The sequence below is a fragment of the Clupea harengus genome, chromosome 6 (genome assembly GCF_900700415.2).
Source record: "Clupea harengus chromosome 6, Ch_v2.0.2, whole genome shotgun sequence".
NCBI classification, from domain to species: Eukaryota; Metazoa; Chordata; class Actinopteri; order Clupeiformes; family Clupeidae; genus Clupea; species Clupea harengus.
The window spans coordinates 29,229,431-29,253,678 of NC_045157.1; the positions used below are offsets into that span (position 1 = coordinate 29,229,431).

Below are 24,248 nucleotides of genomic sequence, written 5' to 3' on the forward strand. Positions count from 1 at the left end.
TGCAGATTTATTTGAAAGGATTTTAGGTAAAGGTAAACAATTGAAATATCCACATATAACATACTGATCAGGTTTTGTCTATAATTTGTTCATTTGAACTGAAATCATATAACTGTCTAACCCATTCAGCGTGCCTATGTCTTACCTTTCTTGGGGGCACAAGTGTGGTGCAATCTGGCTCCAATGTGGTGGTTACAGGAGCGCTTGATGTAGACGTTGTGGAGGACCATGTTGTGTAAATAGTTGTTGTTGGGCTTGTTGTGGTCCTTACAACAGTAGTGGATGAAGCTGTGGTTGGTGATGGAGTGGAGCCACAGGATTTTGACTCCTTTACCACATCACACGTTCCATTGCAGAAGGCTGTATAGCACCATCCCATCCCATCCGTCACATTGTAAATGTTGGACCCTTTTTAGAAGAAAAAAATAAACGAGTTACACCAAAACAGTTTACCCATAAAATAATTTCAAATTTGATCATTTTGGAATATTTTTTGTAATTACCTGGAAGATAACTTGTTCCATTGACTATGCATGAACATGGACCCAAGGTGGTTGATTCAGTTGATGGTAGTGTTCCAGTGACATCGGGCAGTGTTTGAGTCATTGGAGCAATTGAAGTCTCCAGAGTTGTTGAGATTGTTGTTGTCCCGAGAGTTGTCTCAATTTTTGGTGGTTTAGTAGATGTAAGTCCTTCTGTTGTGGTCTCAAATATAGCAGTTGTGGTGGGTTTTATGGTTGTAGTGGTTACAGTTGTGGGTTTTGTTGATGGTTCCAGGGTTGTGGTTGTCTCTTTAATTGTCACTGTCGTTGGTGGTGTTGTGCCAGTAATGTTTGCAAGAGTTTGTGTGATGGGACCAATTGATGTTGTGAAAACCTCTGTAGATTCACTTGTTATCTGTGATGTGGTCAGTGTAATCACAGGTAAAGTAGCTGTCACTGGTTCAAGAGATGTTTTAACTGTTGTCAGTTCTGTTGTCAAAACACCCTGAGACTCACTGGAGGGTTTTGTTGACGATGTACCTGTGACTACTTGGAAAGATGTTGTCACTGCCGCAACTGTAGTTGTGGATGCAGTCGTTGGCCCAGTGGTTTCAACCCTTGGTGGTTTAGTAGATGTTGTGGCAAGTTCCTCTGTTGTAGTTTCAACTTCAGCTGTGGTGGTGGGTGCTTTTGTTGTGGTTGTGGCAGTAGTCGGCCTAGATGTAATCACAACTTCAGGTGTGGTTTCTGTGCCTGGGGCAGGTGTTTCAGTTGTAGTTGATGGTTTACCAGTTGTAGTCGTGTCTACTGCAATTTGTGTTGTTGAGGAAGTGGTTGGCAGTGTGGTCGAACCAATTGTAGTCTCAACCTTTGGTGGCTTAGTTGACGTAATACCTTCTGTTGTGGTCTCAAATACAGCGGTTGTGGTGGGCTTGGCTGTTGTTGTGGTAACAGTTGTGGGTATTGATGTTACTACAACAGGACTTGAAGTTTCTGTGCTTGGCTCAGCAGTTGAGCTTGATGTTGATGGTTTCTCTGTTGTGGTAGTCTCTACTGCAACTGTAGTTGTGGATGCAGTCGTTGGCCCAGTGGTTTCAACCCTTGGTGGTTTAGTAGATGTTGTGGCAAGTTCCTCTGTTGTAGTTTCAACTTCAGCTGTGGTGGTGGGTGCTTTTGTTGTGGTTGTGGCAGTAGTCGGCCTAGATGTAATCACAACTTCAGCTGTGGTTTCTGTGCCTGGGGCAGGTGTTTCAGTTGTAGTTGATGGTTTACCGGTTGTAGTCGTGTCTACTGCAATTTGTGTTGTTGAGGAAGTGGTTGGCAGTGTGGTCGAACCAATTGTAGTCTCAACCCTTGGTGGCTTAGTTGACGTAATACCTTCTGTTGTGGTCTCAAATACAGCGGTTGTGGTGGGCTTGCCTGTTGTTGTGGTAACAGTTGTGGGTATTGATGTTACTACAACAGGGCTTGAAGTTTCTGTGCTTGGCTCAGCAGTTGAGCTTGATGTTGATGGTTTCTCTGTTGAGGTTGTCTCTACTGCAACTGTAGTTGTGGATGCAGTCGTTGGCCCAGTGGTTTCAACCCTTGGTGGTTTAGTAGATGTTGTGGCAAGTTCCTCTGTTGTAGTTTCAACTTCAGCTGTGGTGGTGGGTGCTTTTGTTGTGGTTGTGGCAGTAGTCGGCCTAGATGTAATCACAACTTCAGGTGTGGTTTCTGTGCCTGGGGCAGGTGTTTCAGTTGTAGTTGATGGTTTACCGGTTGTAGTCGTGTCTACTGCAATTTGTGTTGTTGAGGAAGTGGTTGGCAGTGTGGTCGAACCAATTGTAGTCTCAACCTTTGGTGGCTTAGTTGACGTAATACCTTCTGTTGTGGTCTCAAATACAGCGGTTGTGGTGGGCTTGCCTGTTGTTGTGGTAACAGTTGTGGGTATTGATGTTACTACAACAGGACTTGAAGTTTCTGTGCTTGGCTCAGCAGTTGAGCTTGATGTTGATGGTTTCTCTGTTGAGGTTGTCTCTACTGCAACTGTAGTTGTGGATGCAGTCGTTGGCCCAGTGGTTTCAACCCTTGGTGGTTTAGTAGATGTTGTGGCAAGTTCCTCTGTTGTAGTTTCAACTTGAGCTGTGGTGGTGGGTGCTTTTGTTGTGGTTGTGGCAGTAGTCGGCCTAGATGTAATCACAACTTCAGCTGTGGTTTCTGTGCCTGGGGCAGGTGTTTCAGTTGTAGTATATGGTTTACCAGTTGTAGTCGTGTCTACTGCAATTTGTGTTGTGGAGGAAGTGGTTGGCAGTGTGGTCGAACCAATTGTAGTCTCAACCCTTGGTGGCTTAGTTGACGTAATACCTTCTGTTGTGGTCTCAAATACAGCGGTTGTGGTGGGCTTGCCTGTTGTTGTGGTAACAGTTGTGGGTATTGATGTTACTACAACAGGACTTGAAGTTTCTGTGCTTGGCTCAGCAGTTGAGCTTGATGTTGATGGTTTCTCTGTTGTGGTTGTCTCTACTGCAACTGTAGTTGTGGATGCAGTCGTTGGCCCAGTGGTTTCAACCCTTGGTGGTTTAGTAGATGTTGTGGCAAGTTCCTCTGTTGTAGTTTCAACTTCAGCTGTGGTGGTGGGTGCTTTTGTTGTGGTTGTGGCAGTAGTCGGCCTAGATGTAATCACAACTTCAGGTGTGGTTTCTGTGCCTGGGGCAGGTGTTTCAGTTGTAGTTGATGGTTTACCGGTTGTAGTCGTGTCTACTGCAATTTGTGTTGTGGAGGAAGTGGTTGGCAGTGTAGTCAAACCAGGTGTAGTCTCAACCTTTGGTGGCTTAGTTGACGTAATACCTTCTGTTGTGGTCTCGAATACAGCGGTTGTGGTGGGCTTGCCTGTTGTTGTGGTAACAGTTGTGGGTATTGATGTTACTACAACAGGACTTGAAGTTTCTGTGCTTGGCTCAGCAGTTGAGCTTGATGTTGATGGTTTCTCTGTTGAGGTAGTCTCTACTGCAACTGTAGTTGTGGATGCAGTCGTTGGCCCAGTAGTTTCAACCCTAGGTGGTTTAGTAGATGTTGTGGCAAGTTCCTCTGTTGTAGTTTCAACTTGAGCTGTGGTGGTGGGTGCTTTTGTTGTGGTGGTGGCAGTAGTCGGCCTAGATGTAATCACAACTTCAGGTGTGGTTTCTGTGCCTGGGGCAGGTGTTTCAGTTGTAGTTGAGTGTTTACCGGTTGTAGTCGTGTCTACTGCAATTTGTGTTGTTGAGGAAGTGGTTGGCAGTGTGGTCGAACCAATTGTAGTCTCAACCTTTGGTGGCTTAGTTGACGTAATACCTTCTGTTGTGGTCTCAAATACAGCGGTTGTGGTGGGCTTGCCTGTTGTTGTGGTAACAGTTGTGGGTATTGATGTTACTACAACAGGACTTGAAGTTTCTGTGCTTGGCTCAGCAGTTGAGCTTGATGTTGATGGTTTCTCTGTTGTGGTAGTCTCTACTGCAACTGTAGTTGTGGATGCAGTCGTTGGCCCAGTGGTTTCAACCCTTGGTGGTTTAGTAGATGTTGTGGCAAGTTCCTCTGTTGTAGTTTCAACTTCAGCTGTGGTGGTGGGTGCTTTTGTTGTGGTTGTGGCAGTAGTTGGCCTAGATGTAATTACAACTTCAGGTGTGGTTTCTGTGCCTGGGGCAGGTGTTTCAGTTGTAGTTGATGGTTTACCGGTTGTAGTCGTGTCTACTGCAATTTGTGTTGTGGAGGAAGTGGTTGGCAGTGTGGTCGAACCAATTGTAGTCTCAACCCTTGGTGGCTTAGTTGACGTAATACCTTCTGTTGTGGTCTCAAATACAGCGGTTGTGGTGGGCTTGCCTGTTGTTGTGGTAACAGTTGTGGGTATTGATGTTACTACAACAGGACTTGAAGTTTCTGTGCTTGGCCCAGCAGTTGAGCTTGATGTTGATGGTTTCTCTGTTGAGGTTGTCTCTACTGCAACTGTAGTTGTGGATGCAGTCGTTGGCCCAGTGGTTTCAACCCTTGGTGGTTTAGTAGATGTTGTGGCAAGTTCCTCTGTTGTAGTTTCAACTTCAGCTGTGGTGGTGGGTGCTTTTGTTGTGGTGGTGGCAGTAGTCGGCCTAGATGTCAGTGTTATCACAGGCAAAGTAGCTGTCACTGGTTCAAGAGATGTTTTAACTGTTGTCAGTTCTGTTGAAGTTGATGGTTCCCCTGTTGTGGTCGTGTCTACTGCAATTTGGGTTGTTGAAGAAGTTGTTGGGAGTGTAGTCACACCAGGTGTAGTCTCAACCTTTGGTGGCTTAGTTGACGTAATACCTTCTGTTGTGGTCTCAAATACAGCGGTTGTGGTGGGCTTGGCTGTTGTTGTGGTAACAGTTGTGGGTATTGATGTTACTACAACAGGACTTGAAGTTTCTGTGCTTGGCTCAGCAGTGGAGCTTGATGTTGATGGTTTCTCTGTTGAGGTTGTCTCTACTGCAACTGTAGTTGTGGATGCAGTCGTTGGCCCAGTGGTTTCAACCCTTGGTGGTTTAGTAGATGTTGTGGCAAGTTCCTCTGTTGTAGTTTCAACTTCAGCTGTGGTGGTGGGTGCTTTTGTTGTGGTTGTGGCAGTAGTCGGCCTAGATGTAATCACAACTTCAGCTGTGGTTTCTGTGCCTGGGGCAGGTGTTTCAGTTGTAGTATATGGTTTACCAGTTGTAGTCGTGTCTACTGCAATTTGTGTTGTGGAGGAAGTGGTTGGCAGTGTGGTCGAACCAATTGTAGTCTCAACCCTTGGTGGCTTAGTTGACGTAATACTTCTGTTGTGGTCTCAAATACAGCGGTTGTGGTGGGCTTGCCTGTTGTTGTGGTAACAGTTGTGGGTATTGATGTTACTACAACAGGACTTGAAGTTTCTGTGCTTGGCTCAGCAGTTGAGCTTGATGTTGATGGTTTCTCTGTTGTGGTTGTCTCTACTGCAACTGTAGTTGTGGATGCAGTCGTTGTCCCAGTGGTTTCAACCCTTGGTGGTTTAGTAGATGTTGTGGCAAGTTCCTCTGTTGTAGTTTCAACTTCAGCTGTGGTGGTGGGTGCTTTTGTTGTGGTGGTGGCAGTAGTCGGCCTAGATGTAATCACAACTTCAGGTGTGGTTTTTGTGCCTGGGGCAGGTGTTTCAGTTGTAGTTGATGGTTTACCGGTTGTAGTCGTGTCTACTGCAATTTGTGTTGTTGAGGAAGTGGTTGGCAGTGTGGTCGAACCAATTGTAGTCTCAACCTTTGGTGGCTTAGTTGACGTAATACCTTCTGTTGTGGTCTCAAATACAGCGGTTGTGGTGGGCTTGCCTGTTGTTGTGGTAACAGTTGTGGGTATTGATGTTACTACAACAGGACTTGAAGTTTCTGTGCTTGGCTCAGCAGTTGAGCTTGATGTTGATGGTTTCTCTGTTGAGGTTGTCTCTACTGCAACTGTAGTTGTGGATGCAGTCGTTGGCCCAGTGGTTTCAACCCTTGGTGGTTTAGTAGATGTTGTGGCAAGTTCCTCTGTTGTAGTTTCAACTTCAGCTGTGGTGGTGGGTGCTTTTGTTGTGGTTGTGGCAGTAGTCGGCCTAGATGTAATCACAACTTCAGGTGTGGTTTCTGTGCCTGGGGCAGGTGTTTCAGTTGTAGTTGATGGTTTACCGGTTGTAGTCGTGTCTACTGCAATTTGTGTTGTTGAGGAAGTGGTTGGCAGTGTGGTCGAACCAATTGTAGTCTCAACCTTTGGTGGCTTAGTTGACGTAATACCTTCTGTTGTGGTCTCAAATACAGCGGTTGTGGTGGGCTTGCCTGTTGTTGTGGTAACAGTTGTGGTATTGATGTTACTACAACAGGACTTGAAGTTTCTGTGCTTGGCTCAGCAGTTGAGCTTGATGTTGATGGTTTCTCTGTTGTGGTTGTCTCTACTGCAACTGTAGTTGTGGATGCAGTCGTTGGCCCAGTGGTTTCAACCCTTGGTGGTTTAGTAGATGTTGTGGCAAGTTCCTCTGTTGTAGTTTCAACTTCAGCTGTGGTGGTGGGTGCTTTTGTTGTGGTTGTGGCAGTAGTCGGCCTAGATGTAATCACAACTTCAGGTGTGGTTTCTGTGCCTGGGGCAGGTGTTTCAGTTGTAGTTGATGGTTTACCGGTTGTAGTCGTGTCTACTGCAATTTGTGTTGTGGAGGAAGTGGTTGGCAGTGTAGTCAAACCAGGTGTAGTCTCAACCTTTGGTGGCTTAGTTGACGTAATACCTTCTGTTGTGGTCTCGAATACAGCGGTTGTGGTGGGCTTGCCTGTTGTTGTGGTAACAGTTGTGGGTATTGATGTTACTACAACAGGACTTGAAGTTTCTGTGCTTGGCTCAGCAGTGGAGCTTGATGTTGATGGTTTCTCTGTTGAGGTTGTCTCTACTGCAACTGTAGTTGTGGATGCAGTCGTTGGCCCAGTGGTTTCAACCCTTGGTGGTTTAGTAGATGTTGTGGCAAGTTCCTCTGTTGTAGTTTCAACTTCAGCTGTGGTGGTGGGTGCTTTTGTTGTGATTGTGGCAGTAGTCGGCCTAGATGTAATTACAACTTCAGGTGTGGTTTCTGTGCCTGGGGCAGGTGTTTCAGTTGTAGTTGAGTGTTTACTGGTTGTAGTCGTGTCTACTGCAATTTGTGTTGTTGAGGAAGTGGTTGGCAGTGTGGTCGAACCAATTGTAGTCTCAACCTTTGGTGGCTTAGTTGACGTAATACCTTCTGTTGTGGTCTCAAATACAGCGGTTGTGGTGGGCTTGCCTGTTGTTGTGGTAACAGTTGTGGGTATTGATGTTACTACAACAGGACTTGAAGTTTCTGTGCTTGGCTCAGCAGTTGAGCTTGATGTTGATGGTTTCTCTGTTGAGGTTGTCTCTACTGCAACTGTAGTTGTGGATGCAGTCGTTGGCCCAGTGGTTTCAACCCTTGGTGGTTTAGTAGATGTTGTGGCAAGTTCCTCTGTTGTAGTTTCAACTTCAGCTGTGGTGGTGGGTGCTTTTGTTGTGGTTGTGGCAGTAGTCGGCCTAGATGTAATCACAACTTCAGGTGTGGTTTCTGTGCCTGGGGCAGGTGTTTCAGTTGTAGTTGATGGTTTACCGGTTGTAGTCGTGTCTACTGCAATTTGTGTTGTTGAGGAAGTGGTTGGTAGTGTCGTCGAACCAATTGTAGTCTCAACCCTTGGTGGCTTAGTTGAAGTAATACCTTCTGTTGTGGTCTCAAATACAGCGGTTGTGGTTGGCTTGCCTGTTGTTGTGGTAACAGTTGTGGGTATTGATGTTACTACAACAGGACTTGAAGTTTCTGTGCTTGGCCCAGCAGTTGAGCTTGATGTTGATGGTTTCTCTGTTGAGGTTGTCTCTACTGCAACTGTAGTTGTGGATGCAGTCGTTGGCCCAGTGGTTTCAACCCTTGGTGGTTTAGTAGATGTTGTGGCAAGTTCCTCTGTTGTAGTTTCAACTTCAGCTGTGGTGGTGGGTGCTTTTGTTGTGGTGGTGGCAGTAGTCGGCCTAGATGTCAGTGTTATCACAGGCAAAGTAGCTGTCACTGGTTCAAGAGATGTTTTAACTGTTGTCAGTTCTGTTGAAGTTGATGGTTTCCCCTGTTGTGGTCGTGTCTACTGCAATTTGGGTTGTTGAAGAAGTTGTTGGGAGTGTAGTCACACCAGGTGTAGTCTCAACCTTTGGTGGCTTAGTTGACGTAATACCTTCTGTTGTGGTCTCAAATACAGCGGTTGTGGTGGGCTTGGCTGTTGTTGTGGTAACAGTTGTGGGTATTGATGTTACTACAACAGGACTTGAAGTTTCTGTGCTTGGCTCAGCAGTTGAGCTTGATGTTGATGGTTTCTCTGTTGAGGTTGTCTCTACTGCAACTGTAGTTGTGGATGCAGTCGTTGGCCCAGTGGTTTCAACCCTTGGTGGTTTAGTAGATGTTGTGGCAAGTTCCTCTGTTGTAGTTTCAACTTCAGCTGTGGTGGTGGGTGCTTTTGTTGTGGTTGTGGCAGTAGTCGGCCTAGATGTAATCACAACTTCAGCTGTGGTTTCTGTGCCTGGGGCAGGTGTTTTCAGTTGTAGTATATGTTTACCGGTTGTAGTCGTGTCTACTGCAATTTGTGTTGTGGAGGAAGTGGTTGGCAGTGTGGTCGAACCAATTGTAGTCTCAACCCTTGGTGGCTTAGTTGACGTAATACCTTCTGTTGTGGTCTCAAATACAGCGGTTGTGGTGGGCTTGCCTGTTGTTGTGGTAACAGTTGTGGGTATTGATGTTACTACAACAGGACTTGAAGTTTTCTGTGCTTGGCTCAGCAGTTGAGCTTGATGGTTGATGGTTTCTCTGTTGAGGTTGGTCTCTACTGCAACTGTAGTTGTGGATGCAGTCGTTGGCCCAGTGGTTTCAACCCTTGGTGGTTTAGTAGATGTTGTGGCAAGTTCCTCTGTTGTAGTTTCAACTTCAGCTGTGGTGGTGGGTGCTTTTGTTGTGGTGGTGGCAGTAGTCGGCCTAGATGTAATCACAACTTCAGGTGTGGTTTCTGTGCCTGGGGCAGGTGTTTCAGTTGTAGTTGAGTGTTTACCGGTTGTAGTCGTGTCTACTGCAATTTGTGTTGTTGAGGAAGTGGTTGGCAGTGTGGTCGAACCAATTGTAGTCTCAACCTTTGGTGGCTTAGTTGACGTAATACCTTCTGTTGTGGTCTCAAATACAGCGGTTGTGGTGGGCTTGCCTGTTGTTGTGGTAACAGTTGTGGGTATTGATGTTACTACAACAGGACTTGAAGTTTCTGTGCTTGGCTCAGCAGTTGAGCTTGATGTTGATGGTTTCTCTGTTGAGGTTGTCTCTACTGCAACTGTAGTTGTGGATGCAGTCGTTGGCCCAGTGGTTTCAACCCTTGGTGGTTTAGTAGATGTTGTGGCAAGTTCCTCTGTTGTAGTTTCAACTTCAGCTGTGGTGGTGGGTGCTTTTGTTGTGGTGGTGGCAGTGGTCGGCCTAGATGTCAGTGTTATCACAGGCAAAGTAGCTGTCACTGGTTCAAGAGATGTTTTAACTGTTGTCAGTTCTGTTGAAGTTGATGGTTCCCCTGTTGTGGTCGTGTCTACTGCAATTTGGGTTGTTGAAGAAGTTGTTGGGAGTGTAGTCACACCAGGTGTAGTCTCAACCTTTGGTGGCTTAGTTGACGTAATACCTTCTGTTGTGGTCTCAAATACAGCGGTTGTGGTGGGCTTGGCTGTTGTTGTGGTAACAGTTGTGGGTATTGATGTTACTACAACAGGACTTGAAGTTTCTGTGCTTGGCTCAGCAGTTGAGCTTGATGTTGATGGTTTCTCTGTTGAGGTTGTCTCTACTGCAACTGTAGTTGTGGATGCAGTCGTTGGCCCAGTGGTTTCAACCCTTGGTGGTTTAGTAGATGTTGTGGCAAGTTCCTCTGTTGTAGTTTCAACTTCAGCTGTGGTGGTGGGTGCTTTTGTTGTGGTTGTGGCAGTAGTCGGCCTAGATGTAATCACAACTTCAGCTGTGGTTTCTGTGCCTGGGGCAGGTGTTTCAGTTGTAGTATATGGTTTACCAGTTGTAGTCGTGTCTACTGCAATTTGTGTTGTGGAGGAAGTGGTTGGCAGTGTGGTCGAACCAATTGTAGTCTCAACCCTTGGTGGCTTAGTTGACGTAATACCTTCTGTTGTGGTCTCAAATACAGCGGTTGTGGTGGGCTTGCCTGTTGTTGTGGTAACAGTTGTGGGTATTGATGTTACTACAACAGGACTTGAAGTTTCTGTGCTTGGCTCAGCAGTTGAGCTTGATGTTGATGGTTTCTCTGTTGAGGTTGTCTCTACTGCAACTGTAGTTGTGGCTGCAGTCGTTGGCCCAGTGGTTTCAACCCTTGGTGGTTTAGTAGATGTTGTGGCAAGTTCCTCTGTTGTAGTTTCAACTTCAGCTGTGGTGGTGGGTGCTTTTGTTGTGGTGGTGGCAGTAGTCGGCCTAGATGTAATCACAACTTCAGGTGTGGTTTCTGTGCCTGGGGCAGGTGTTTCAGTTGTAGTTGAGTGTTTACCGGTTGTAGTCGTGTCTACTGCAATTTGTGTTGTTGAGGAAGTGGTTGGCAGTGTGGTCGAACCAATTGTAGTCTCAACCTTTGGTGGCTTAGTTGACGTAATACCTTCTGTTGTGGTCTCAAATACAACGGTTGTGGTGGGCTTGCCTGTTGTTGTGGTAACAGTTGTGGGTATTGATGTTTACTACAACAGGACTTGAAGTTTCTGTGCTTGGCTCAGCAGTTGAGCTTGATGTTGATGGTTTCTCTGTTGTGGTTGTCTCTACTGCAACTGTAGTTGTGGATGCAGTCGTTGGCCCAGTGGTTTCAACCCTTGGTGGTTTAGTAGATGTTGTGGCAAGTTCCTCTGTTGTAGTTTCAACTTCAGCTGTGGTGGTGGGTGCTTTTGTTGTGGTTGTGGCAGTAGTCGGCCTAGATGTAATCACAACTTCAGGTGTGGTTTCTGTGCCTGGGGCAGGTGTTTCAGTTGTAGTTGATGGTTTACCGGTTGTAGTCGTGTCTACTGCAATTTGTGTTGTTGAGGAAGTGGTTGGCAGTGTGGTCGAACCAATTGTAGTCTCAACCCTTGGTGGCTTAGTTGACGTAATACCTTCTGTTGTGGTCTCAAATACAGCGGTTGTGGTGGGCTTGGCTGTTGTTGTGGTAACAGTTGTGGGTATTGATGTTACTACAACAGGACTTGAAGTTTCTGTGCTTGGCTCAGCAGTTGAGCTTGATGTTGATGGTTTCTCTGTTGAGGTTGTCTCTACTGCAACTGTAGTTGTGGATGCAGTCGTTGGCCCAGTGGTTTCAACCCTTGGTGGTTTAGTAGATGTTGTGGCAAGTTCCTCTGTTGTAGTTTCAACTTCAGCTGTGGTGGTGGGTGCTTTTGTTGTGGTTGTGGCAGTAGTCGGCCTAGATGTAATCACAACTTCAGCTGTGGTTCTGTGCCTGGGGCAGGTGTTTCAGTTGTAGTATATGGTTTACCAGTTGTAGTCGTGTCTACTGCAATTTTTGTTGTGGAGGAAGTGGTTGGCAGTGTGGTCGAACCAATTGTTAGTCTCAACCCTTGGTGGCTTAGTTGACGTAATACCTTCTGTTGTGGTCTCAAATACAGCGGTTGTGGTGGGCTTGCCTGTTGTTGTGGTAACAGTTGTGGGTATTGATGTTACTACAACAGGACTTGAAGTTTCTGTGCTTGGCTCAGCAGTTGAGCTTGATGTTGATGGTTTCTCTGTTGAGGTTGTCTCTACTGCAACTGTAGTTGTGGATGCAGTCGTTGGCCCAGTGGTTTCAACCCTTGGTGGTTTAGTAGATGTTGTGGCAAGTTCCTCTGTTGTAGTTTCAACTTCAGCTGTGGTGGTGGGTGCTTTTGTTGTGGTTGTGGCAGTAGTCGGCCTAGATGTAATCACAACTTCAGGTGTGGTTTCTGTGCCTGGGGCAGGTGTTTCAGTTGTAGTTGATGGTTTACCGGTTGTAGTCGTGTCTACTGCAATTTGTGTTGTGGAGGAAGTGGTTGGCAGTGTAGTCAAACCAGGTGTAGTCTCAACCTTTGGTGGCTTAGTTGACGTAATACCTTCTGTTGTGGTCTCGAATACAGCGGTTGTGGTGGGCTTGCCTGTTGTTGTGGTAACAGTTGTGGGTATTGATGTTACTACAACAGGACTTGAAGTTTCTGTGCTTGGCTCAGCAGTGGAGCTTGATGTTGATGGTTTCTCTGTTGAGGTTGTCTCTACTGCAACTGTAGTTGTGGATGCAGTCGTTGGCCCAGTGGTTTCAACCCTTGGTGGTTTAGTAGATGTTGTGGCAAGTTCCTCTGTTGTAGTTTCAACTTCAGCTGTGGTGGTGGGTGCTTTTGTTGTGGTTGTGGCAGTAGTCGGCCTAGATGTAATCACAACTTCAGGTGTGGTTTCTGTGCCTGGGGCAGGTGTTTCAGTTGTAGTTGAGTGTTTACTGGTTGTAGTCGTGTCTACTGCAATTTGTGTTGTTGAGGAAGTGGTTGGCAGTGTGGTCGAACCAATTGTAGTCTCAACCTTTGGTGGCTTAGTTGACGTAATACCTTCTGTTGTGGTCTCAAATACAGCGGTTGTGGTGGGCTTGCCTGTTGTTGTGGTAACAGTTGTGGGTATTGATGTTACTACAACAGGGCTTGAAGTTTCTGTGCTTGGCTCAGCAGTTGAGCTTGATGTTGATGGTTTCTCTGTTGTGGTTGTCTCTACTGCAACTGTAGTTGTGGATGCAGTCGTTGGCCCAGTGGTTTCAACCCTTGGTGGTTTAGTAGATGTTGTGGCAAGTTCCTCTGTTGTAGTTTCAACTTCAGCTGTGGTGGTGGGTGCTTTTGTTGTGGTTGTGGCAGTAGTCGGCCTAGATGTAATCACAACTTCAGGTGTGGTTTCTGTGCCTGGGGCAGGTGTTTCAGTTGTAGTTGATGGTTTACCGGTTGTAGTCGTGTCTACTGCAATTTGTGTTGTGGAGGAAGTGGTTGGCAGTGTAGTCAAACCAGGTGTAGTCTCAACCTTTGGTGGCTTAGTTGACGTAATACCTTCTGTTGTGGTCTCAAATACAGCGGTTGTGGTGGGCTTGCCTGTTGTTGTGGTAACAGTTGTGGGTATTGATGTTACTACCACAGGACTTGAAGTTTCTGTGCTTGGCTCAGCAGTTGAGCTTGATGTTGATGGTTTCTCTGTTGAGGTTGTCTCTACTGCAACTGTAGTTGTGGATGCAGTCGTTGGCCCAGTGGTTTCAACCCTTGGTGGTTTAGTAGATGTTGTGGCAAGTTCCTCTGTTGTAGTTTCAACTTCAGCTGTGGTGGTGGGTGTTTTTGTTGTGGTGGTGGCAGTAGTCGGCCTAGATGTCAGTGTTATCACAGGCAAAGTAGCTGTCACTGGTTCAAGAGATGTTTTAACTGTTGTCAGTTCTGTTGAAGTTGATGGTTGCCCTGTTGTGGTCGTGTCTACTGCAATTTTGGTTGTTGAGGAAGTTGTTGGAAGTGTAGTCGAACCAGGTGTAGTCTCAACCTTTGGTGGCTTAGTTGACGTAATACCTTCTGTTGTTGTCGTTGATGGAACTTTTTAAAAAAGAACAGGATGCATTCATATCAATTTTAGTCATGCTTTTCATGTCATATCCATTTTCTTTTTATTGTTCAAGATATCTATATCTATCTATAAAAATAAGTACTTACCTGTCGTGGTAAAGACAAAAACTGTTGTAAGAGGTGCAGTTGTTGTTGATCTTAGTGGTGTTGTTGTAGGGATTGAAGTTGTGGTAAATTCACAAGGTTCAAGTTCCCTTTTGATTGTTCCGTTTACGCCACAAATGGCTGTTATACAACCACCAAGACCATCTGTTGTACTGTAGACAATTGACCCATAGTGGTATTCCTTGCCGTTTACTGTGCAAATGCATGCTGCAAAGAAGTAAAAAATGTATATAAATACATATAAAAATACATATACATATACATATAAATACATAAAAAAACTTTAGGTCTGAACTTATTTAATTATTGTTTTATGTGTATCCTTACCATTAAGATCATACTGGCACTGAACCCCAGTTGGTGAACAATAGCTGGAAGTACAGAAGAAAACAAAATCAGATCTATACATTTTCCATAGTGATCACCTAATTTGTTTTGCCATATCAAGTTCCATTGGAATACAGTACTTATACTCAGGAAAAAGGCCTGTATACCTACAGGAGTAGGAGTTAAAGGCCTGGATACCTACAGGAGTAGGAGTTAACAGAGTTAAAGGCCTGGATACCTACAGGAGTAGGAGTTAAAGGCCTGGATACCTACAGGAGTAGGAGTTAACAGAGTTAAGGGCCTGGATACCTACAGGAGTAGGAGTTAAAGGCCTGGATACCTACAGGAGTAGGAGTTAACAGAGTTAAGGGCCTGGATACCTACAGGAGTAGGAGTTAAAGGCCTGGATCCCTACAGGAGTAGTTTAAAGCTGGAATGTGCATTCTGTAAGAGCCTTCTATAATCTACTTAAAAGGCTTTTACAAAGGTAGTTGTTCAATACCTGGTAATGTGTGTGCAAGAAGTGAGTTGTAATTAGTGATAAAGAACCCTGTTTGTTTCTAATTTGGTTCTGTAGCACCAGATACTTTTAAAAGGTAAGGGATAAAACTGGGTATATGATTTCCTGAAGCTGTTTAATGAAGGGCTAGTTCAAAGAGGCATTACAGGGTTTTAGTTAAAAACCAGCAAGGTAACTACAGTAGCTAATAGCCAATATACTTGCTTTACAAACACCTACAATGTCTAACTGATGTATTTTGGCATCTCTTTGGTGACATTGTGCTGTAAGGTGAACCTTTTCTTGTCTTTTCACAAACCCTAGCAGAAAACTACAGAGTGAATCACCATGACCATATACTATCAGAATGAATGTGAGGATGTTATACAAGTAGCTACCTATAAAACATACCATGAAAACGGTATAATGTTGCTTTAAACATGGCATACTTACACAACAACACAACAACTGATCATTAGTAGATCATATATACTTGATCTTGAAACATTTAAGCAATGTCTTTTTTAAATAACTATGGATTATGTTAGGACATGAGGTTTGGTTACAGTAATGTCATTTTATGCTTAAGATTTTCAGGAATATTTGCTGGTGCTGGCACTTTATTTTCCAGGGCAGTGTGAATGAGTTGATATCATTAAAATACATGAAAAAACGATTTCATACCATGTCTGACAGGAGTCATTGCTGGGTACACTCTGCCCATTGCTGTATTTCGTCTCTCCAACATAGCAGCCACACGCCTCTCTCTCCACACACGTCATGTGGTCTTCATCAAAGTATGGTTGATCAGATGGGCACTGAGGATAGCATCCTGGGGAGTACACAGCATAAAGCTGAGTCTCATTTGGGAACATGCTGCATAGTGTGGACATTCATGTACAACTGAGGAAGTATAGCAGTGAGATCGAGGTTCTGCTGTCCCTTGCTCTTGAGACCTACCTTCCAGGGCTGGTATCTGCTGAGAGCACTGCCCTGTGGGATTCCTGCAGGTCTTCATGCATGGAGCTCCGCAGGGTTTATAGTGCCACTCACACTCACCCGGTGCGTTGTAGTAATCACAGAAGAGAGCTGCAATGAGAGGACAAGTCGGTGGGAAATTACTTGATTTATATCACTCAATTACATTGCTGTGATTTCGTTACATCTGTGCTTCTCCTTCCTTTTGTGACATAGGAAAGTTCTAATTATATATTTCTTTGAATTACTTAAGTCATGTGAAAATTGGAATTGACATTAGCTGATCCTTCATGATATGTATATATTTATGTAATTTTCAGGCAGCTTCAGGCAAACTTCTAGGCTCCATTGATATTACCGGTGATACGGTTTATTTTAAGGTAATGGTCAGCACGATTATGTCGCCAAGGGATGGGAGACTTACGGCAGATCCTTGGGGTTCTCCAGGCTACACAGGCTCCTGCTTCATTGCAGGCAGCTGCATAAGCTGCCACTGCAGTGCAGAAGCACTCACAGTCTCCACCACTATCACAGGCACACGAGTCACTCACACAAGCATCATAGTAATTCGAGGGATCCACCTTTAAAAAAGATTATTTACACAATATGTTGGTCAGATATGTTTTATTGTGTAATTTGCTAACACAATAAAATATGTAACCTTTTTTTGGGGTTCGCGCCAGAGATTATTTTGCTTCATTGCAAACAATCCTTTGTGAATAATGAGTAATACAATGAGAAAATTCTACTTCACACTTTGTCTATTTACCATTTTACTGGTACGTCCTTTACCAAAACATAGTTTAAAATGTTAGCTGAGACCTTGGCAAATGAAAAAATCCTTGAGTAATGCTAAAAATTCTGTAAGCACATATTTCTATGACAGAACCAACTTAGCCAATAATGGACAAGTGCAGCTCCCTTGAGCTGTCCTCCCTCGGCCCCTGTTCTTACCTGGGAATGGCAGGAGGAGAAGACGCTGCTTGTGATGATGCTACATTGTCTCTGAGCCCAAGACTGCCTATAAGGATTATTAGCACATGGGCTAACTGCAACCGTTGATTCTGGACAGCTTGAAGAAAACTTCCAGCTGTTACCAAATGTCAGGGCATCAATGACAACTTCTTGACTTCTTGTGGTGAAGTCATTGTTGGTGTTGCCATCATAGTTTCCACACAGACCACAGACACGACCCTGTCAGGATTGATATTGATACAGGTGAATTCGTGAAATGATCTGCTTGTAAAGGCACAACATACACAATTGTGGATGTAAAAAAGATGGACTTACATTGAATTCTGGACTGAGCTTGATGAACATGCTTGTTTTCTTGTCCCATATGAGAATAAGACCGTTACTGGCTTCAATAACCAAATAAATGCCCATGATGCGGGTCTTGTAGGATATCTCCTCTCCTGAACCTCTTTGGACCACCTGGTAATTTCCGTCTGTGAGAATCAGCTCAGTGCTCTGTAAAAACAAAAGAGGGTAACTGAATGTTTGCACTACTTCAGTTAATGTTTTCTGTTATTTAGCGAAGGAGGCCAGATTCCTTACACCCAAGAAGATCTTGATGGCCTTTGAACAGGTGGTGCCAGTTGTTCCACATGGGATATTCTCAGTGATGACTCTGAAGGTGCCGTTGTCTTTGTTGTTGGAACAGAAATCCTGAAAGGACACGAATCATTTGACAAAGATGACAAAAGATAGCAAAGCCAAGACTAAGTTGTATCGTGATTATGGATCTAACATTTTTGTAAAATCTAATTCCAAACTTTGACCCTTGTAGAAATAAAGATATTAACCTGGACCAGAATGTATTCACAACCTCCATTGAACACAAAGAGTTTTTCATCAAAAGTGATGTAATGTCCATCCCCATAGATGGCACAGGTGCCATGGCACTGGTTGGTACTGCACTGCCATTTTCTGGCCTGACAAACGCTGTTTAGATGGGAAGAGGAATGTCAGACATTGCTCAATGCATGATGCAGGTTTTGCGTTTGCAAATACGATTTCTTACAAAAGTCAAATAAACATACCAGGTATTGCAGTCAACCTTGACGGTTTCTCCAGGTTGGTGTGGAACCCCATTATGGATGCAGGGACAGTCATCCTCGCTAATGCATCCACCTTTCCCATCGGAGACCAGGCCAGAGGGACACATGCATCCTGACACACAATCTGTGCTTATCTGTACAGACATAACAATAGTGAATCACAAAAAGGCTTGTTTTCTAGTACGTTCAGATTCCTATTCAGATACGTATGCTGTTCTGTTCAGACTGGCAGACTGGACCACATGAAGCAGGACACTCACACAGGCCATGTCCAGAGTGTTACAGCTCTTTTGGCACTCGGAGCCTTTGGCTCCCGGGCCAGCACTGGAGCAGTTGAAGTACACCATGGGTGCTGGGCATGCTGATGAGACTGCTAAAAATAGGATATCAGTAATATTTGTTATAATATAATTGATGTTATAGCATATGTTGGCAGTAAACATAATAATACACTTAATATGCGGAGAGAGGCAGCTAATGTTAGTAATAACAATTAGGGTTACACTGATCAAGATCAACACCGTGACAACGAAAAGGAGATACATGTGAAGTATCCGCTCACCTTGCAGTCTGCCAATGCACTTCAGGTGTCCCTGTTTGCATGTGCTGAAACAGTAATAAATGAAGTCTTACTTATAAACAAAAATAATGACCCTCGTTTCAAGTTCTCTCCAAGTCCCCAAACCTGTCCACGTGCCTTCTCCCTTTAGGGGAGCATCGATCAGAGAAGCACCCCGTTAAGTACAATAGTAATTCTGTGATAGAAACGAGACACCCACCATGTGGCTCCATCTTTACTTATGACCTCTCCAGATGGTATCACAGTGTTGGCATCATAGCAAGGGCATTCGGCAGCGGCCACACACTCCCCATGCTCATTCATGTAAGTGCCCTCCTTACAACCACAGCCATCCACCGGCACAAAGTCAATGGAGCATGAGTAGTCGCTCTGACTGAGGGAGCGGCAGGTGCGGTCACAGCTCATCATCTTGTACGAGTAGACGGTGGTGCTTGGGCAGGAGGTTGTGTATTTGCCTAGAGAGAGAAGACACCTCTGTAACGGATGCTGGTCCCAGATTATATGTTATGTTCGTGTTTGACAATAGTGCACTGAGAAAATTCTCTTAATCATATTAAATGATTAAAATGACCTGCCAAAAACTGTTCTAGTACTCACTGCAGGCCGTGTTTCTCCAGCCATTTAGCTGGATGCCTTTGGCTGCGCATGCATGCACATAGGAGGAGAGGGCCGCACACATGCAGTCCTCACTCTTCTCACAGTTGCAGCTGTCATACATGCAGTTCTGGAGCAGAAACACAAGACAAGAGGATTTGCTGTTTTAATTGAGCTCATATTGCTGCTGGAGTAGCCAACAATCATGACATGATTATTGAAGCAGGACAAGGAATAAGTAGACACAAATTATTGAAAAATAAATAAGTATGACTGACGAGCCCTCATCTGACTGGTAATATCTTGTTTTGAATTAAGATTGTTTGAAATGTGTTTTTCTTATAATCAACTTAGGTAGCTAGGGGTATGGTGCTAGCTGGCAGCATTACGAGACTCACTGATTTGTAGATATCCGGGCTGATCTCAGAGTGACATGGAGAAAACACTCCTGCTGGATCTGTTAGCATGGAGCACCAGTATTTGGCATATCGCTCTGTAAATACAGATTAGATACGTTTTAGGGTTACATGACGTGACCGTTAAACATGAAATATCGAACTATCGAATTTTTGATTCACACTTTGTCTTGGACAGGCAATGGTCGTGGTTGGTTGTGTCAGCACAATTTTGACACAATGGTTAAACTCCTCTCTTCAAACTACATACCATTTTCAACACTTAAACTGCAGGGATTTTCAAATCTTTTCTTTATATCGGGGCAGCCAGCTCTTGTCTTCCAGGTGTTGGCAAAGCCCACAGCAGTGGCCTCTCTCAGTCCACCGATGGTTGTGAAGTCATCAGCTTGAATGTTGTTAAAGTTCCCACACAGTCCTTTGAAATTTGATTCAGAGATGCCATATGGTTAAGAGATGTAAAAGTAGTATACATTAGGTGTACATTAGGCCTTACATCCATTTAAATAATTTCTTAACATGACTTTGAGGTCAAGGGCAAGTGTTTTCAATTGGATTTGTGTTTAAAGAATGGGATTGCATTTTGCAAGAAGCCATTACACACAATAAGACAAAACAGAATACATATACAGTTAAAGATAAGCTTTCTTCCTTTGGGTCAAGATAGATACTTATGCTTTATTGATGTTTTAAAGGTGTATGCACATACCACATGTCTGCCCCTGGAAGGTGGATTTGGCAGTGATGTAAACCTGCATAATTGGCACGAGTTGGATCTCTAGTCTGAGCCCAATGTTGGTCTGAATGACAATGTAAAATGAGGAGGGCTTGAAGATGCTCAGGTCTCCTATAAAATATCAGTGGGAGAAAATGTGGTGTTAATCAAAGGATCTCCAGTCATCTTGATCACAACTTTTTTTTTGGCATGCTTTAAGGTCTCACCCGTATACAGTGGCAACTGAGAATATATTCTGTTCACATCAACATTTCCACTTTGGTCCACTTTAACCACCTGTAGGAGATGAGAAAAAAGTCAACTTAATTCAGATAGCATCTTTAACCAACCAACCAAGTAAATGTACTTCAAATAGCACCTTTAACCACTACTGCTCTAGTATCCTGGGATCAGTTTTTATCGGGTGCAAATAATTCTCGTCTTGTCTGTCATCTTCACAGGGATTTTGAAGCCCCCTGTCTGAGACAGGACTTGCTGGCTGAGCAAATTTCCTCCGTGGAAAACTCAAAACACAAGCCCTGGTTCTCCGAACAGCTCAGAGAGCTCAGGCACAAACACACACACACACGCACGCACGCACGCACGCACGCACATGCACTTTCATACACTTTCACACACACACACACACACGTACACACGCACATGCACTTTCACACACACACTGTATGGGACGGTGCAACCCCTACTTATGGACTCAGGACTGTGCAATATGTAGCATTCATTATTACTTAACCTGTATATATATATATTGTAATTTATGTTTATTTTATTCTATTGTGTTTCTCCTTCTTCTCTCACAGTTACTTCATTTTAATGGGCTTTTCTATGCCATTTTGTTGGTTCACTGCGCTGTATCACTAAGTCAAATTCCTGTGTACATTGTACATTTGGAGAAAAGAGATTCTGATCTGATTCTGATTGAATGAAAATCCTTGCTGCCATTAAACATCATTCACACACATTCACAGATCACACATTTGAATACGTTAGCATACCACTATTGATTCTGCTTTATTCATTCCTAATATATTTCAATGAAATACTAATATGCATTCATTATATTTATAATTTAAACTCACAGTGGATTCTCCAGAAAGAGCCAGTGTCACAGCCTTTAGACAGGTCTCACTGTCAGTTAAGCCACACTTCATCAGATCTCCAAGAACCGTGAAATCATCCCCATTGCATTGCTAAAGGGAATTAAAAAACAAAAACAAACAAATGTTACTCTTTGAAAACTACAGACAGTGGATCAAATTGATCAAATGTGTTGCCTTGATCAGACCACACTCACCTTAGAAAGGACATATGAACAGTCGCCATGGAAGGTGTAGGCTTTTCCATCGAGAGTGGTGATGTGGGACCCCCCCTCCACTGTGCATACCCCGGGGCAGTCGTTCTCCTGACAGCTCCACTGTCCTCCAACACAGACGCTAGAAAAACAAATGACTTTCACATGAGGTATATCTGGGGCTTCAACCTGTCCCACTTGACCTGACCATGTTAGACTTTCTTAATTGATCCGTTTAAAAGCCTTAAGATTTTTGTGACACTTGGAAGTGTTTTCTCTCTTATTCTAAGCCTTCTTCACTAGAGCATTAGAAAATGTTTAAGTGTGTCTCAGATAGTGGTATCTTCAACAGGATATTTGGAAAAAGTTGAATGTGTTTCTTTTGAAATTTATATTTCAAATAAAGGGTAAGTCTTATCCTAAAAACAGTGTGCGTGTCATATGTTTCAAGAAAAATTCTATCTAAGTTTATTCATTTTAAGTCATATGTAATCATGTGTATTACTTTCACATATTATTGCTGAGCATGATCCTTACCATTCCTTACAGCTACTGGTGAAATTCTGTCCAGGTGTGTATGTGTTTCCACTGTGAACACATGGACACTCTCTTTGTGGTATACATCCAGTTTGGTTGATATCATCCAAGACAGTACCTTGATCAGAAAAGGTTACCAGTTCATTACTTTATTACTAATCAAACCAATAGAGCATAATATATGTATGTATGTTTGAGACAAAGACATTTTGTTGGTAGTGTAAACAAGTAGGTGGCTGTAAGGAGAAAAGCCTATGCCACCGAATTACTACTTATAGTGACACTGTGAAACGTACCTGGTGGGCAGAAGCATCCATCCAGACAGTGCTCCTCACACACCTGTCCTCTGTCAGGGTCTGAGCAAGTGTCAACACATGGGTTTCCACATTCCTGGTGCACCATGTTGTTAGGGCATGACTTGGCTGTTGGAGAAATCACAGTCTCAGCCAGAGAGAACGTAACAAATTGTGTGCAAAACAGCACATTGCATGTAATAACATATAGGCTTATTATATCCCCCAAGACCGCCCTAAAGTTTTGAAAAGGTCAACAACGATATCTAGCATTGTCTGTGTGCAGGGCAATAATAAGGTGTTTAAAACTATTTTGTGTTAGTGTTCAGCTAATGAGTTTTCCGTTTGACTGTCTATGGAAACACTTACGACAGAAGGAATTAGATCTCCACTCAGCGGGCTTCCCTCCTGCATGGACACACTGACGGGAGTATTCAGACAGGGTGCCGCACAGGCAGAAGGATGTGGATGTGTTGCAATGGCACAGGTCTTCCATACAGACTTTGATGAATGCATCAGCCGCCACCACATCCTGACAGCCACTGAAAGGGTCTCTTGAAAATAGGTCTCTGCAAAAATTCTGTACATGAAGAGAGAAAAACAGCCATTAATAATAAGTCTTTGATGTGATTTATAGTCTAAATCCAGCCTACGTGCTTTAGAAAACTGATTTAGAGCACCCTCTTGGGGACAATAGTTGTACATGATCCTCCCACTTCTTATAGTGACACCGTGAAACGTATATTTTCGTAGGTATCTAATTTGATTAGAACGAACTGGTAGGAGGACAGTGGACAGAGGACAGTGAGGAGAAATTTAACAAAAAGTGTACTGGCTTTAAAGGTGCAGTCCTCGATTATAATCCAATACAATGATAATGGCCAAAGGTTGTTTATATTTGAGTTCAACAGCCCATTCAAATTACACCCTGCTCCTGAATCAATGTGTTCATTGGCTGGATTTGTGTATGGCTTGGTCCAAGCCGCTTTTTTGTTTCCTATTTACAGAGCCAGGACCGCGTACGAACACAGCCTACAAGGTTTTTTGATTGCACACGCAAAAAGAGCAGCCAGAGGAGCTATTCATTGAATTTGATAAAAAATTTACTAGATTAGATTACTTCATGTTTAATAGTTTCACAATCATGAACATGTTTCACAGCAATAATACACTTGAAATCCATAGGGTATCACAAATATACCACTATATCTGTGGGTGTTAAAGCATTCTGCTTCCCAGTGTGCTGAGAATGCTCATGGCCTTGGCATATTTTTGATATACGATGGAGTGCTACCGTTATCTTCTTACCTCATCTCCACAATTTTCTGTTTTCTTTAAAGTCTGTTCTTCACATGTTTCTGTTGGCCCGTCCATCTTCCAGAGGTTTCCGTAGGTAGATGGTGACAGGGTATCTCCTGCAACACATTGACATGTTTTGGTTTTGTATTGAATGGAATTACAAATACTGTGATAGATCTTTAATAGTGATTTCCTCATTGGACTCTACCATTCAGCATGAACTCGTCGTAAATTTGGACTCCGTTGAAGTCGCCACAGAGACCACAAGTTTGATTTTTGTACTTTGCATCCAGTTCAACCTGTTGTAAGGAACCAAAGTAAGATGTTAGTCATGAATGTCAATTAGGTCCTTATTTAGGTCCTCATCATTACTGCTGGCGTCCTTGTGTTGGTGGCACTGTGAACACAGGGTACATTTAGACTGTCATTTTGTCTAAGAATTTTTACAATAGTTATGACATGCTATTGAGCATGTGACTGTTTATGAAGTTACAAACCTGACACCAGGCCTCCTTAAGCATATCATAGTACTGTTCATTCCCCCTTATTGATCCTAGTACTGTGTATTCTCCCTTATTGCTGTGTTGGCTTACCAAAAGAGCATCGTCTTCATTCCACATGAGCAACAGTCCCAGTTTTGCCTTTACTGTGATGTAAGAAGATGTTCTCTCGATGAACATCCCTGAATTCCCATATGGCAGCGTCACCCTGGCAAAAATTATAAAACCAATGCTGAATTTAGCCTCCTCAAACATGTATAATAATTTTTAGTTGTCCGTAAAAATAAAAGCATTTTTTTTCTCCTTTTAAACCATTTTATTTTTTCTATTTTAGTCCCAAAACTCACGTTTGGTCCAAGACGCTGACGGCTCCTTTGGACAGTTCAACCCTGACACCCTCCAGCATCATGGTGATCTTGCCGATTGTTGGCAGGCCATTCTCCACCTCCCTCCTCA

The 24,248-nt window shown here is 43.8% G+C and overlaps 6 protein-coding genes across 6 annotated transcripts; all 6 read right to left on the minus strand.

Annotated features, from left to right (window-relative positions):
* Positions 1–134: 134 nt before the first annotated feature.
* On the minus strand, positions 135–13,603 carry LOC116220691 (mucin-2-like). Its single transcript, XM_031568646.2, has 8 exons — positions 13,597–13,603; positions 11,471–13,550; positions 10,701–11,398; positions 8,132–10,651; positions 6,313–8,013; positions 5,300–6,265; positions 504–5,171; positions 135–328 (listed from the first exon to the last, which is right to left on the minus strand). The coding sequence occupies exons 1-8, from the start codon at positions 13,601–13,603 to the stop codon at positions 135–137; spliced, it is 12,834 nt and encodes a 4,277-aa protein (XP_031424506.2).
* Positions 13,554–15,704, minus strand: LOC116220692 (mucin-5AC-like). The gene is made up of 5 exons (XM_031568647.2): positions 15,472–15,704; positions 15,206–15,343; positions 14,326–14,352; positions 14,125–14,210; positions 13,554–13,941 (listed from the first exon to the last, which is right to left on the minus strand). Exons 1-5 carry the CDS (start codon positions 15,527–15,529, stop codon positions 13,648–13,650), a joined length of 603 nt encoding a protein of 200 aa, XP_031424507.1. The 5' UTR covers positions 15,530–15,704; the 3' UTR covers positions 13,554–13,647.
* A 123-nt stretch (positions 15,705–15,827) lies between these two features.
* On the minus strand, positions 15,828–16,875 carry LOC122132939 (mucin-2-like). Its single transcript, XM_042707940.1, has 3 exons — positions 16,780–16,875; positions 16,444–16,683; positions 15,828–16,070 (listed from the first exon to the last, which is right to left on the minus strand). Exons 1-3 carry the CDS (start codon positions 16,873–16,875, stop codon positions 15,828–15,830), a joined length of 579 nt encoding a protein of 192 aa, XP_042563874.1.
* Positions 16,667–17,904, minus strand: LOC122132972 (mucin-5B-like). Its single transcript, XM_042708101.1, has 3 exons — positions 17,532–17,904; positions 17,295–17,433; positions 16,667–17,157 (listed from the first exon to the last, which is right to left on the minus strand). The coding sequence occupies exons 1-3, from the start codon at positions 17,693–17,695 to the stop codon at positions 17,017–17,019; spliced, it is 444 nt and encodes a 147-aa protein (XP_042564035.1). The 5' UTR covers positions 17,696–17,904; the 3' UTR covers positions 16,667–17,016.
* A 598-nt stretch (positions 17,905–18,502) lies between these two features.
* Positions 18,503–21,594, minus strand: LOC105889027 (mucin-5AC-like). The gene is made up of 6 exons (XM_031569688.1): positions 20,952–21,594; positions 20,079–20,148; positions 19,846–19,983; positions 19,390–19,554; positions 19,122–19,216; positions 18,503–18,853 (listed from the first exon to the last, which is right to left on the minus strand). Exons 1-6 carry the CDS (start codon positions 21,021–21,023, stop codon positions 18,716–18,718), a joined length of 678 nt encoding a protein of 225 aa, XP_031425548.1. The 5' UTR covers positions 21,024–21,594; the 3' UTR covers positions 18,503–18,715.
* A 555-nt stretch (positions 21,595–22,149) lies between these two features.
* LOC116220693 (mucin-5AC-like) lies at positions 22,150–24,112 on the minus strand. The gene is made up of 4 exons (XM_042707941.1): positions 23,886–24,112; positions 23,501–23,591; positions 23,302–23,408; positions 22,150–22,591 (listed from the first exon to the last, which is right to left on the minus strand). Exons 1-4 carry the CDS (start codon positions 24,045–24,047, stop codon positions 22,319–22,321), a joined length of 633 nt encoding a protein of 210 aa, XP_042563875.1. The 5' UTR covers positions 24,048–24,112; the 3' UTR covers positions 22,150–22,318.
* Between the last annotated feature and the right edge of the window lie 136 nt (positions 24,113–24,248).